The 15,732-nt window shown below is 39.4% G+C and overlaps 1 protein-coding gene across 1 annotated transcript in view; it reads right to left on the bottom strand.

Annotated features, from left to right (window-relative positions):
• Window positions 1-868: 868 nt before the first annotated feature.
• Window positions 869-15,732, bottom strand: part of RAB18 (RAB18, member RAS oncogene family) — a 33,493-nt gene continuing 18,629 nt past the window's right edge. Inside the window, exons 3-7 of the mRNA XM_074946137.1 lie at window positions 7,863-7,924; window positions 5,373-5,445; window positions 4,125-4,243; window positions 3,982-4,048; window positions 869-1,969 (exon numbers count right to left, since the gene is read on the bottom strand). Of these exons, the coding sequence (XP_074802238.1) occupies window positions 1,794-1,969; window positions 3,982-4,048; window positions 4,125-4,243; window positions 5,373-5,445; window positions 7,863-7,924 (497 nt within the window). The 3' untranslated portion in view covers window positions 869-1,793. The remainder of the gene's footprint in view (window positions 1,970-3,981; window positions 4,049-4,124; window positions 4,244-5,372; window positions 5,446-7,862; window positions 7,925-15,732) is intronic.

The raw sequence follows: 15,732 nt of genomic DNA, 5'->3' as shown, positions 1-15,732 counted from the left end.
TATCAGAAAGTTGCATTTCAGCAGCTGAGATTTTAGGTTAATATTTTTGTAAATGTGTACCTATGCTTTGAATGCTTGATTAGGGTAGAGCCAGGACAACCTCACCACTGATGAATAATTAAGATTAGGTTAGCAAACGTATGCTGTATCAAGACACAGGAAGACACATCTAAAGCTTTAATGCAACATGGAAGTGTATTAAATTATTGATTACATTTACATATTTAAATAATCCTACTTACAGTAATAGTACTCAAGATACAATATTTGGTAAAAACAGCTAGTCTATTTAAGTCTTCAAATTTTTGTAATGTTTTCTACCAAGTGTAAGAGTAGAAAGCAAGGTTTCCATAGATGAATGAGTGTATTTAAACAGAAACAACCCAATTGGCTGCAAAATACAGACTTACTATAATGGAGTGCTGACATCTACACAAAATGCAGTATTAAAGATATTTTAATGTATATTTACAAGAAACTGCTTAGCAGTGTGTTCCAATATGGAGATCAGTTACCTGATTAATTTTAAGAAGGATGTGCCTAGGCTTGTTTTTGTTTTAATGCACCAGAAATAATCCCTCCACAAAAAGTGTACTAGAAAATATACAATTGTACAATAGGAAGAGGATAGAAAAATTGAATACTGTGGAAAAAATTTATTAGTCTATACAGGTAAGTCTTCTGAAACAGATAAACCATTGACTGTTTACAGTAAACCCAAGTGAAATACTCACTGCAGTAGTATTTTCCCCAGAGAGCCAAAAGCAGCATGACTTCCCCCATATTTAGTGTCTGACAGGAAATTATGTTTCTGAACAAATAGCCACACACAGCAGTTGTGTGATATAGAACTTCATAGCTGTAAGTGAGCTACAGTTTGAGATACATGTACATTACCAAAGTTTAGGAAAAGAGCGTCTGTACTTAAGTGTGGCAAGCTGATTCACAATGAAAGAATAAAAGACACCATTCAAATCCATGGCCAAAAAATGAAGACTCTACAGCAGGACTATAGTGGGCAGCATTATAAAGACTACTGTGCAAGAATGCCATGAGTTTAGTATATAAATATGACAGGATTAAAACTCCAGTTAAGCAATCAAGTTATCAACTGAAGTGATGATTTTTAAAAAAAAAAAAAATCATCTACTGTGTTTGCTCAACTTCTCACAGGAAATTTTAGAAATCTCTTCAAAAAGTGTTCAGATTAACTATAAACTGGTAGAGGCCATAGTTTAAATAGCTCTGCCTAATGAAAGAATTTTTAACAGACTTGGCAGTAAGAATTGTGTAATCATACTGTTTATGTTGTTATATCAACAAGGACAAGCATTTACCAGTACAAGATATCACATTTTAGCTTGCATCATTTTTAGGATGTGTGCATATAAAGCAATTCTAGAATTCCAACAATACTTAAACAAAAAAAAAAACAAAAAAATAATCCAGACAAAAAGCAGACAGAATGCAGAAATGTATATTTGTTAGATAGATTTTTTTTTTTTAAAGAATAGTTACATGATGAATGTATAAGGTCATAAAATTTGAGTGCATTCGTTCTTGCACACTATCTTATGCTACATATAAAAAACCTGAAGATTGCACGTTGGGCATGCTAACCATAACATTTTTCAACTGGGAAAGCTGCTGAGCATGTTTTCTTACAAATGTTCATCGCCATGATACAAAACAAATATGTGCAAACTGCAAGGTCCCTAAAAATAGCAGTTAATGAATTTACAGAAAGGTGACACTATCTGTTTAAATATGCAAGAGGATAAACTTCCCAGAGTTTATAACATAGAGCAATATCCACCACAGGCTCTTCCTCCATAGCCTTCTTCCTGGTTTGATAACTTTACGCCTCGGTTTTGGCTCTCACTTTCCCACAGTCCAGGAGTCTGAATGATTTTTTCAACAAGTTCTTCAAAGGCACACTGTACACCATCACACGTTTTTGCACTTGCCTCTGGGGGAAGAGGGATTTAAGAAGTCAAGCAAGTGTTAAAGTAAGAAGATGGAAGATACATTAACTGGAGAGAACCAACAGGTGTTAGTCTCAACATGTATCCTACACTTTCGGTATAGAAGGGAAAGTAGCCACAGATGAACAGCAAGTCCTAGTATTTAAGGCAGTAGGCTGACTTGTACTCTCTACAGACAGATATGAGCTTTGACAAGCTATGTGAAATGTTATTCTAACAATTGGCATGTTCAATATTTTTTAACTTGAAAGTCTAGCAATGTTAAAGGGTCTATTATACTTTACAGCAAAGCCTTGTACTGACATAAGATAAGTCTTGTAATAAGCTAGTGGTACTGAGTTAGCAGGATATATGGTTCAGTCAGAGTAGCCAGAGTCATTGAGGTTTCTACTAGACACCACCAAGTTTAATGCCACTTAGAGAGGTCTCTTAATATGGGAGAGTGGAATAGAGAATGTGATTAGGAACTTAAAACAGCCTTTATTTTGACCATAGCATTTAGATACTAAGGTGATGGATGCACTGGAAGTGTACAGATTGAAAAGAATGACTCCAGCTCCAGTCAGGCTGTTTCTAGGTGCTGATCAGGTGAGAGCTCAATCTATTTCCGTTTACTGACTGTGGCCAGTACCTTGGAGAAACTCCATACTGGACAGTTCTGGAGTAATGTGCCTATGTTAAGTTTCTTCCTAGCCTCACACGCTACTGGTTGATTTATGCCTTGCATTAAGGGAGTTTCTACAGGAAATTAAATTAAATAAAATATATTGTTTCAGAGTGGATGTTCTCAACAACTTAAGATCTTGACTTCTAGGATATCCTGTAGCAACAGGTTCTGCAGGTTTATTATGTGTTGTATAACGTAGTATGTACTTTTACAGTTTTCAAATTTGTTACCTTTCAGTTTCATTAAGTGTTCCCTTGTTCTTGTATTACAAGGGCAGGTATACATAAGCATCTGATTTGCCTTCTCTATGCCATTCATTTTTTCCCCTGGTGTCCCCTTTAGATAGTCCCCTGATTTTAATAGTTTTCCGTGATTATAACAGTTTGTGTCCCATCTCCTGTGCTTTGTTTCTGCAATATCTTTGAGTATGTGTGACCAGAGTTGAACACAGCAAGGAACCAGATGAAGGCATACCATTATTTATGACATGTCACTCCATCCCTGCGTAACATGATTTGATTTTTTGGTCACATCTGCTACATAAAGCAGAGAATTTAACTGACCATGTTATGCCACAATGACATCCAGGTCCCCACCGACAGTGGTTATTTAATTTAGAACTCAGCAATGGGCAAGAGCACTGAAGAAGTTATTCCTTCCAACCTGAATTACTTTATATCTGTCAATACTAGCTTGTTTGCCCCTGTGCTGCCCATAGCTTTGTCAGGTCCCCCTGAAGTGCAATGGCTTTCTCCAGTCCCAAAAAACTTAATTATCTGCAAGTTTGCCACCTCATTATTCTACCCCATCCCTCATTTACAGATCAATACATTTAGACACCAACCCTAATACAGATCCTTGGCATATATCTAATCTTTTTGATATGCTGAGGGTTGGCCATTTATTTAGTTTTCTCTCTCTAGTTCTGATTCTGCCATCAAGTCAATATGTTGCTTTGGGCACTTGTCAGAGGGTGAAATCCTGGTTCCACTGAAGTCAATGGCAATACTCCCATTGACTTCAATGAGGCCAGGATTTCATCTTTAGACTGTGTGTCTATTTTACTCATCTGCCATGAGTCTATAAATTTGGATAGAGTCATTTTAAGACCAGTCTAAACAAGATGGGAATACCTATTTTGAGGCTTAAATTAATTTTGTAAAGCACTTGAACACTGCAGCTGAAAGGTACTATTAGATTACTTAGCTGATACAGTAGAATTGTCACCTTGGCAATTCTGTAAAAATGGAATCCAGCCACAGTGTTATTTGTTACATAATGATATTTTAAAGTATCATGTAGGCTTTACATACATCTTCAAGAGCATACCTATGAACAACATGGAATGTTTTCTTGCAAATTTGAGACCTTCATTCCTGTCAACTGCACGGTTTTCCTGCAAGAAGAAACAGTATATTATATTCTGTGACAGATGGAAAAATTACCTTCAGTAGTTATATAAGTCTGCTTACCTTATCAATCTTGTTTCCAACTAACATTTTAACTATGTCATTCCTTGTGCAGTATGTCTCCAATTCATTTAGCCAATTGTCCAGTTTGACAAAGGTATCTCTTCTTGTGACATCATAAACTGAAAAATATTGCCAATGGTCACTAACCTGATTTAACATATTATTTTAAAGAGGTTTCCAAATAATTTATTGCAACTATTAAGTGACTGCAGACATTCAAAATCTGAATTACTTTTAAAAAGATATGCTGATTTGTAGACAGACCTAATTTCAAGTTATTGCATATACAGTAGGACACGAATGAGGCTGAGAATCCTCTTAGAGCCAAGGTGATTGTTAGCCTTACATACAAAGCACCAAAATTATTTTTGCCCCTGGATTTCTTATCTACCACTCAACTCCAGAACAGTGAAACAGACATTGAGCTCCAAGTGCCTAGCAAGGAGGCTTCCAACACACAGTGAGGCAAATACCCAAAAGCAAAACAACAGTTACTTCTTGCATCTGCCCTCTGAAGTTAAGGTTTTTTTTTGGCCCTGTTCTCCTTTCCTTCTATCTGAAGCACAGACTTCTCAATTTCATGCACAGTCTTTTCCAAATGACACTGGGGGTATGATAAAAAGGTCATCAATGTTGGGAGCACAATGGATGATATATTTTAGTAAAATAAAACATTAAGAATTGTCTATTTGGCACTGTTCGTCCAGATTATGGGGGGAGTGTGTATTGTTGGTACCTTTTAGCATGTGCCAGCAGAGTTTACATGGGATAGCAAGAACACAACATTTCAGTGTGCTCTACATTTCACATCCTTGTAGTCAGAACTGTGGCGCTGCGTATACAAGGAGCGATGGAAAGATGGGAGGTGGTTTCCTGACAGAAAGCGATGCTCAAGATGCTTAGATACTCCAGTAATTGGGAGTATGAGTGTATATAACTAGAGGCCAAGAATTTCAGTATTGAACAGCCAAATGTAGTTGGAGAAGAATTAGTTTGTCTTTAACTTTTTCGTAAAACTAGAAAAAAAAATCTAAAGTTTTGAGGGAAGGATAGCTCAGTGGTTTGAACATTGGCCTGCTAAACGCAGGGTTGTGAGTTCAATCCTTGAGGGGGCCCTTTAGGGATCTGGGGCAAAAATTGGGGATTGGTCCTGCTTTGAGCAGCAGGTTGGACTAGATGACCTCCTGAGGTCCCTTCCAACCCTGAGATTCTATGAGTACAAAGTGGTACGTTGAGTAGCATACTTACCTAGGATAACACCCTGTGCTCCTCTATAGTAGCTGGGCGTTAATGTTCTGAATCGCTCCTGACCTGCGGTATCCTAAAAATATTCAGAACGTTTTCCATTACTGTACTTTCACAAAATAATCTACTCTACGTGCTACTGAAAGTACAGCATCTGCAAGATCTAATTAACACAATAAAAAAGAAACTTCAGAACAATCATGGAATATAACACCACCAAAGGAATCAAGTTTAATTAACTTTAGATGCAATACAATTAAGATTAGATGCAGAGTTGATTGACTTTTGCTTTAGGAAGTGGCTTTTAAAATCTTAGCATATAAGTAAAATAAGCCACTCTACAACGATATAGGGCACTCACATTTCCACTGAGGCTATTGCTGCTCTACAGCTAGCAGATAAAGTGAGACACCAGTGCAACAGCTGCACTTGTTTCTAAGTGAACATTTTAGGTCTTGTGATAAGACAAGATATATGGCTTTTCACTGCCCAGTATTTATAATTAGCTTCAAACCACAGAAAATATGTTTAACATGAATTACAGCAAACCCAGCTGCAGCAGAAGTACCAAAAAACTGATCATGTTTCTTCTTAAACTGAAGTAGCTTGTGAAATCAGATTTATATCTTAGGACTTTATGAACTTAAAGGATGAATGGGTCTGCAGAAACCATGTATTAAAATGCTGATTACATATGCTTTGTTGTAGATCCTTGAAACTACAGTGAACTATAAGCACCACAGATCATGAGAATATATATGCATCAGAGACAGAGAAGCTCATTCACTCAAACTCTGTCTCAGTTTAGAAGCATATTGCTTACAAACAAATAAAAAAGTAAATGACACCCAATCTACCTCCAAAAGAGCAGTTATTCCAATAACTAAGATATCAGCAACGTTTTTCATTCAGGTTCAAAATTCACTCCACAGATCCTGAATATTCAGGCTCTATGTGAGAGTGGAGTGCAGAACACTTTGGTGAAGAGAAGTCTACCCCCACCCCTATACTCTCCCTCTCAAACTAGAGCCAGAGTTTTTGAGATGCAGGGCATAAGAGGAAAGAGAAGTTATCTTTCCCTTTGAGTAAGGTTCTCTCCACGAAAAGAGGAGTGAATGATTCACCCTGTCTCTTCAGGAAAGAGTATGCAGGTGTCCTATCTGGCTCATTTTCTTCCTCTCAGGAAAGAGTTCTGCTGCTCTGTTCTACCGCAGAGAGGAAATGTTCCATTGGCTTCTGTTCCTTCTTATATGGCTGTGTCCATTTTCTCAGTCATCATATCCACTCTGCTTTGCTTGATTGAGGATGCGTTTCGAGATCTGACTGTCATTGCCTACCTGAGAGGCTACAATTTGGTACTTGAGGTATGAAGCACTCTTGATATCAAAGCAAGGGAAGTATCCCTGATCTGTATTTTTCTCCCTCCTGTACTCTGCTTCTTTGCTCAGGCAGACCAGGCATCAGCAGAATTGCTCCACTCTGCTCAGCAGTGAGAGAGTTTCAAGCAGCCAGCCAGTACAGAGCAACTGACACAGCCCTGGAATTCCAGTGGTGGTTCCATACCAGAGGTGGATTCTGTGACTATAGAACATGAGCCTTGCTTACGGATTAAAAAGCAAATATATTATCAAGAGTTATTGGGAAAAACTTTTCCCTCCCTTACTTTCCATAGTTCAAGGTTTGAGATTTCCCATCAACAGTCAAAGTCATCACAAGTACTGTACTTAAACTGAGTTATGCAGGATACAAAGCTTCTTGGTCCATTTTAGCTGCTATGTTAATAGAGGCAATCCTGAACTCAAACCTTAGCAGGCAAACGCCTTTTGGTTCACCTGGGTGTTTCCATTTTCTTGTCACTTTAAAGTTACATTAAAGTTACTAATGTAAATTAAACATGCACAATTGTGGTAATTCTCAAGCTATGTAATTTATGCAGTATTAGTATTACGTACAGAAAATGTAAAAATCGTAGTTCAGAAGAGGTTTTCTTTAGAAACGTGAATATTCAGCGTGAGAAGCTTTATACCTAAGTTAACATGCTTAGTTATCAGGCTTAAACTGTATAGTCTGATATATCATAAAACTCAAGTAGAATGTTATAAGAGGCACAGGTAATATTTATCTGTAGTCAAATTAAGGACTTTTCCTTCTAATGTAACTCCATATTCTCCAGTATACTTGTTGGAGTCTAAATTTTGTTTGATATCAGTAAAGTCTCTTCCCATAAAAGAATTCTACAGAAGAGTCCCATCCTCTACTTTCAGATACCAGAGCTGATACAATAGCTATGTTACCTATCCTGAAAATGGAAAAATCCCATCAGTAACGTTTTCATGAATGACCCAGTACAAAAAAAAAAACCCACCCCACTACTAACAAAGCCTATTAACATGGCAAATCCCTTCAACTGCATATTTCCATAAAAACCATCACCACTAGTACAAAGCGATAAACTATGTAAAGCTCTGGTGTTTTACTATGTTCAGAACTTACCCATATTGCCAGTTTAGCTTTATTTCCATCAACTGAAATTGTTTTCACCTTGAAGTCAACACCTGGAAGAATAAAAAGTTTTAAATTTTCCTTCAAACATGTGCTGTGATTAATTTTGTCAGATGGAAAGACAGTGAAAAATCCAAGTAAATCAGAACTGAAGTTGTGCTTTGACAGTAGCAGGAGGAACGGATTAGTTTAATCAGTTACTATTTGCCCCCCAAGCCCCTTACCTCTCCTACTTTCCCTCTATGGTCCTACACCAGGCTTTGAAGTTAGAGCTTAGAAGAGTCTTCAGGTAACCTTGGGCCATGGGCCAACAGGCATATCATGGAAGTAAAGCAGGTGCTAATATTTCCTTCATGAAGTGTAGTATTCTTGAGTATGCTGTTAAAGTTAATTGTTTAAATGAACTCCAAATTCCCTCCTCCACATAGCTTGCTCCATTCTAGATTCTGATTTCTACCCTTTCATTCCACCGTTCCCCAGTGTGCTATACCAGAAGCTATGGCCTTGATGCAATTCTATAGCACATGTTATGCAGGAGATCAGACTAGGAGGTCATAATGGTCCCCCTTCTGGCCTTAAGATCTAGGACACCAATCTAACAGTTAAAGACCATTCAGATGAAGATGCTATAATGCCTCTTAGAAAAGTCCTGGCAGACAGTGCTGGTCAATTGCTTCTCTGTCCCAGGGAAGCTCAAGGATATCACCTGGGCCTATTCTATTACTTCTTGCTTAGAAAGCTACTGGGAGGATTAAATAGGAAAGATGGTTTGTGGCATACTCATTGCTGATGACACTCAACAGTCTTCCACACATTTGACCCAGCTATTGCAGTGGAACTAATGGCTTATTGTTTGCATGAGGGCAAGCTGCCCAAAGCTCAGTCCAGATAAAATGGAAATAATATTACTAGGTTGTGAGGGAAGAGTATGCATGTCACCTTCAACGACAGTTTGAGTACTATTAGGTTCTGGGTTGCTCCTGAATGCCTAGGCATTGGCTTGGTCAAGACTTCCTCTCCACCCCTGGCTAGGAGAGTGGATCAGTTCCTAGTTGATGAAGACCTGGGCTCAATTACCCATGATTTGTCACCTACAGACTAGATTAGACTGTTCTACATGGGATTACAACCATACCTTTTAGAAACTTTAGTATGGAATGTATTTTATGAAGCAGTGCTTCACATTGGAAATGCTAATGTAATATGCTTCCTAAGTCACATACACTGCTAATAAGTTTGAATGGAGTTCAAGGTATTTTCAGTTTATCAAGTCACAAATGAGAGCCTGGTTACCTGGCACACTGCTTTCATGTGGGGATGCTGCTGTTACAATCAGTGGAGTCACTACAGCTGGAGTCTAACTCAATTTTCTTATGGGTCCTCTACTTTGGAACTCTCTCCTTGCTTTAGTGCTCCACAGCTTGGATTCATTAATTTTCTAGGCACACTGCAGTGTGAAGCACCTAGATTATGGCTATAACATTTATCTCGATCATGATTTTAGAATGCACTGAACATTAAAGAGGCTTTTTTGTTTGTTTTTTGTTTTACTCTGGCATTAAAACTACTTTTATAACAAAAAAGTACACTAAGGTCTAGTTTAATTAAGTGTTTTTTAAATGAAGATTCTTAATCCATAATTGACAGTTTATAACAGTACCACATGTTTTATTAAGATTGGTTTAGCACATAATTACTGTTGAATGAACAGGCTGCAGAGCCAGAAATTCTAATCACTATATCTCCAGCTACAAGTCAGTGGCAAATGTGCTGTAAGTAGGTAAAACAGGAACTTGCCATGCTTACAATCTGATTTAGATTAAGCCTAAATAACCTGCTGCCCTGTCAATTTTCAGCTTTCAACATAAAAAGAGCTGGCTCTTAAAACTAATAGCATTCTATGCCAAGCTGCATCAAAGAGCACCTCTGCTAAGAAGAGCCATGACAGCCTTAACAAACAGCTAAGTCATATAGGTTTTTAAACAGATATTTGGAGAGCCTAATATACTTTAAGCTACAATTATGTTTTTTTACATGATCATGACCATCTAAACAAAAAACAAAAAACCAAGCCACTTCAGGTGAAATTTCTTTCATTCTCAGCCCAATAATAAGTTTCAGGAAGTGAGTGTAGCTTGTCTATACCGCTAGAAAAAGTTTAAGTGAACTCTGATGTAATGGCACCTTGCTCACATTCCACAAACAGGCCCAAGATTTTGTTCCTGGATATAGTTATGCAACTTCAACTGGAGATGCACACACACATCTTTGACATTATTTATCCCCATTATCAGTTACTCTAAACTGAATCCGAAATGCTCCTTCTGAGCAATACAAGCCAATCAAGATTAACAAAAATCTTAATTTTGAATTTGATGGAGGTATTTAAAAATGTAAACTTAGTGTTATATTTACTATTATTATACAGGTTTCAGAGTGGTAGCCGTGTTAGTCCGTGACAGCAAAAACAAGGAGTCCTTGTGGCACCTTAGAGACTAATAAATTTATTTGGACATAAGCTTTTGTGGGCTAAAATAAATTTGTTAGTCTAAGGTGCCACAAGGACTCCTCATTGTTTTTATTATTATTATAATACTGTTTTCCTTTAATACAGTGGTGGCCAACCTGAGCCTGAGAAGGAGCCAGAATTTACCAGTGTACATTGCCAAAGAGCCACAGTAATTTGTCAGCAGCCCCCAGTAGCTCCCCCCACTTGCTCCCTGCGTCTCCCTTCCACCAGCAGCCTGCCAATCAGCACCTCCCCCTCCCTCACCATCCGCTGTTTCGTGGTGTGCCAGAGGCTCTGGGGTAGGCGGGTGGAAGGAGTGAGGGCATGGCCTCAGGGGAGAGGGTGGGAAGGGGTGGAGTCAGGGGTTGAGCAGTGAGCACCCCCCAGCACATTGGAAAGTTGGCGCCTGTAGCTCCAGCCCTGGAGTCTGTGCCTATACAAGGAACCGCATATTAACTTCTGAAGAGCAGCGTGTGGCTCTGGAGCCACAGGTTGGCCACCCCTGCTTAAATAAATTGCATAAGAAAAAGTATTTTTAAATTAAGCATACTGCTTAGCATTACACCAAACTGTATACTTTAACCCTTTTAGGTGATAAAGGGAAGGAGAGCATAGTTACAGTATAGCAGAAGAAATAAATAATAAATTGACCTTTGTTTCTAACAAACTGCAGGGCTCTTGATGCAACAAGACTATCACCTTAACTTGTACAAAAGAAACCCGTTATAACGCTAAACATAGCTATGATCTCTGTAAATGTATCACTGACACACATTAATATTTGAGCTGTTGCTACTTTAGTCTTCATTAATTTGATAAGAAGCCTAATACAAAAAAAGTGAAATTGCTGAAAAGCACATTTGTAACATAGCTAGATTCCACAGACAGACTGATGCAAAAAGGGTTAACAATTTAAAAAAGTCTACTGGTATAAACACAGCAAACGTGCAATCCACCAGCATAGATTCAGAACACATAAAAGATATTTGTATTTATACTGTATCTAGTTCCTTTCATCCAGAAAGATCTCAAGAACTTTGAAATGAATGCAAATATTACTTCATCCACTACTGAAGTAAGTTGTCTAAGAGTGCATGTGAGACACCATGCTACACAGCAATTGTGGGGTGCGGGGGGATGGTAGGATGAGGAAGTGAGCAAAAGGTTTATCCAGCTGGAAATACTGGGGGTTATTAAGTTATTTAGAATGTAACTTGCCCTCTGGTTGGACTTTGGCCAGGAAAATCTACTCTTATAAAAGACAGGTTTCAGAGTAGCAGTCGTGCTACTCTGTATCCGCAAAAAGAAAATGAGTACTTGTGGCATAGAGACTAACAAATTTATTTGAGCATAAGCTTTCGTGAGCTACAACTGACTTCATCGGATGCATCCGATGAACTGACTTCATCGGATGCATCCGATGAAGTGAGTTGTAGCTCACGAAAGCTTATGCTCAAATAAATTTGTTAGTCTCTAAGGTGCCACAAGTACTCCTCTTCTTCTTATAAAAGAGTATCTTTGGATAGTTAATGAATCTGTTCGGGCTTTCATTTCACAGTGCCACCAGAAGACTATGTACAAATACATGGCTATATAGGGTGAAATCCTGGCCCAGTGAAGTCAGTGGAAAGACTCCCATTTACTTTAATGGAGCCATGATTTCATCTACAGTAATTACATATGCAGCACATTAGTAACTCTGGACTTTCTACTCCCAGCCTTCAGCCATTTGAGCTGACGGAGAGTTGACAGTAATCATCATAAGTGACTAAACAAAGCAGTCTGACACTTAATCCAGTAGAAGGCAGTGCTACTCACCAGCTAGTACAGTGGTTCTCAAATTTTTGTACTGGTAAACCCTTTCACATATCAAGCTTATGAGTGGGACCCCCCCCCTTACAATTTAAAAACACCTTTTAGTATATTTAACGCCATTATAATGCTGGAGGCAAAGCAGGACTTGGGGGTGGAGGCTAACAGCTCCTGACCCACCATGTAATAACCTCACAACCCCAAGGGGCCCCGACCCCCAGTTTGAGAACCCTGAGCTAGTACATGACAATGGAATGTCTCAGCTTCATAACACTATACAACACCACGCTGGAGTACTGGTCCATAGAGCCCTGCGAGGATACAAAAATGGTATCTGCATGTGATCTGCAAAAAGTGATCCATGGACATCTGCAGATTTGCAGGGCTTTAGATATAAAATTTGGATCTGCATCCATCCACAATCCACAAAAATGGTCCACGGATGTGGATATCTGTGAATATAAATTCGATATTTGGATGTTTACTGGATCAGTAGAGCCCTGCAGATCCGCAGAGCTATTCTCCGACCAACCAAGCTGACAGCGTCACAAGCTAGGACCCCCAAAGGGCAATAGCCACGGAAGACCTCATGCCACAGTTCAGCCTAGAATTTCAAAGGCCTTCCCTGAGTTGAGCATGATCATTGGTATGCATAGAAATATGCAGACAATAGCAGTTATGCCTTAGCAGAGGCTAAGAGAAAAGAAAGCTAACTATTTCCACAATGTAATCCCGCTCCAAAGTGGACACGGCACTGCACTTTGTATGTATTTCACAAGTGGAGTTCATTCCCAGGAGGAAGGTCTTAACATTTTTAAACCCCCATTCCAAAAATGGAACAAAGTTCTAAGAGCACAATAAAATAGCTCAGCTCCTACATTTCTGTTAGCTCAGCACAGCCCCCACCCCGTCCCAAAACAATGGAACAAGAGCATAAAAGGAGATACTTTTACAATAACGTTAGCCACGTAAGTCAACCCTTTGGAACCTCAGTTCTCCCTCCTCCATCCATTAAGAGAGTCTTATATCCATTACTGGAAAAGTGGTTTCAGGATTTTTTTAAACTAAGCACATTGAAGCTTTAGTCTGCGTTTATGTACGCATACACTAGAATTTGCTTTTCCCCCTCCCCTTTAGAGCATTTCAGAACACTGGCCATGCATAGTTCAAGCCACCTTTTTTTGAGAGCTATTACACCCAGCAAATAAATTAAGTGCCAAAAGTCAGCAATGCTCAGGTTGAGAAGTCACCTTTTGAGTTAGGAGTTTGATAATTTAAGATTTCAGCTTATGCCAATTAATTACATATAAGCATTTCTAATGTATTCCTGTCCTTTGTAAGGCTATATTTGTTGCTATGTAGTCTACAATGTAAGTTAGCTCTACTATGCTTGGCATTAATGTTGCCACTTTCTTTAAGTTCCTTATTTTCTGAACTGATTGCTCCATATTTCTCAAATCTTTCATTGATACTACGTTTTGCATTGTTACATGGTACGTGCACCAACTTCAGAAAGTGAACAGTCTACAAAGATGCACGTTAGAACCAGAAGTCAGGCCAATTGTGCATATTAAGTGATAGCAAAATTTCAAACATGAAATTTGGTCCTATTGGCTCCCAAAGACTGGTTACTAGACTAAATCATTCCTTCTCTGGGGGCACTTGCAGGCTTTTCATAAGAACAGAAAATGTGGGCATAAAGACAAGATCTGGAATTCTGCATGGGCAGAGTCATAACTATAACGGAATGGTTAATCCAGGACCATCAACAAAGAGGTTAAAAATATGATTAATGCCAGTCAGCAAGATTTAATGGAAGGTATTAATCTCTCACCAAGTCAATTCCCCACTATTACAGGGACTTCAGGCACTGGTGACACCTCAGTCCATCCTGTTTTCTGTCTGTGACACATAACAGTTTAAAGAAAAAGGAGTACTTGTGGCACCTTAGAGACTAACAAATTTATCTGAGCATAAGCTTTCATGAGCTACAGCTCACTTCATCAGATGCATGCAGTGGAAAATACAGTGGGGAGATTTTATATACACAGAGAACATGAAACAATGGGTGTTACCATACACACTGTAACAAGAGTGATCAGGTAAGGTGAGCAGGAGAGATTGTGCCAAACACTCAAAGAAACTGCGGAACCACCTGATCAACACCCTATACAGCAAACAGGGAAAGATTAAGCATGAGCACTCAAAACTGGATACTGTCATAAAAAACACCAACCCTCAACACAGACTTCCTCATGGCTGGACTTTACAAAAACTAGACAAGCCATTTACAACACACACTTTGCTTCTCTACAAAAGAAAAAGGACACTAAACTATCTAAACTACTACCTGCCACAAGGGGCCACAGCAGTGGTTCCCTTAACCCACCCAGCAATACTGTTAATCTATCCAGCTATACTCTTCGCCCAGCAGAAGAATCGGTCCTATCTTGGGGCCCCTCCTTCTGCCCCTCAACCCCCACAAACATGATACAGTTCTGTGTTGATCTAGAATCCTATTTTCGACATCTCCAACTCAATGAATATTTCCAACACACCTCTGAACAGCAAACTAACCCACAGAGACCTTTCTATCAACACTACAAAAAGAAGGATTCTGGGCAGACTCCTCCTGAAGGTCGAAACAGACTGGACTTCTACATAGAGTGCTTCCGCCGACATGCACGAGCTGAAATTGTGGAAAAGCAACATCACTTGCCCCAGAACACAATGCCATCCACAGCCTCAGAAACAACTCTGACATCATAATCAAAAAGGCTGACAAAGGAGGTGCTGTCGTTATCATGAATAGGTCGGAATATGAACAAGAGGCTGCTAGGCAGCTCTCCAACACCACTTTCTACAAGCCATTACCCTCCGATTCCACTGAGGGTTACCAAAATAAACTACACCATCTGCTCAAGAAATTCCCTGAAAAAGCACAACAAATCTGCACAGACACACCCCTAGAACCCCGACCAGCGGTATTCTATCTGCTACCTAAGATCCATAAACCTGGAAATCCTGGACGCCCCATCATCTCAGGCATCTTAGGCACCCTGACAGCAGGATTGTCTGGCTATGTAGACTCCCTCCTCAGGCCCTACACTACCAGCACTCCTAGCTATCTTCGAGACACCACTGACTTCCTGAGGAAACTACAATCCATCGGTGCTCTTCCTGAAAACACCATCCTATCGACTATGGATGTAGAAGCCCTCTACACCAACATTCCATGCAAAAATGGACTACAACCCGTCAGGAACAGTATCCCCAATAATGTCACGGCAAACCTGGTGGCTGAACTTTGTGGCTTTGTCCTCACCCATAACTATTTCACATTTGGGGACAATGTGAACCTTCAAATCAGCGGCCCTGCTATGGGTACCCGCATAGCCCCACAGTATGCCAACATTTTTATGGCTGACTTAGAACAACGCTTCCTCAACTCTCGTCCCCTAATGCCCCTACTCTACTTGCGCTACATTGATGACATCTTCATCATTTGGACCCATCGAAAAGAAGCCCTTGAGGAATTCC

Source organism: Natator depressus, chromosome 2, assembly GCF_965152275.1.
Source record: "Natator depressus isolate rNatDep1 chromosome 2, rNatDep2.hap1, whole genome shotgun sequence".
Taxonomy (NCBI): Eukaryota; Metazoa; Chordata; order Testudines; family Cheloniidae; genus Natator; species Natator depressus.
The sequence above is the reverse complement of the archived record's forward strand: the minus strand, read 5'-3'. Positions and strand labels throughout refer to the sequence as shown.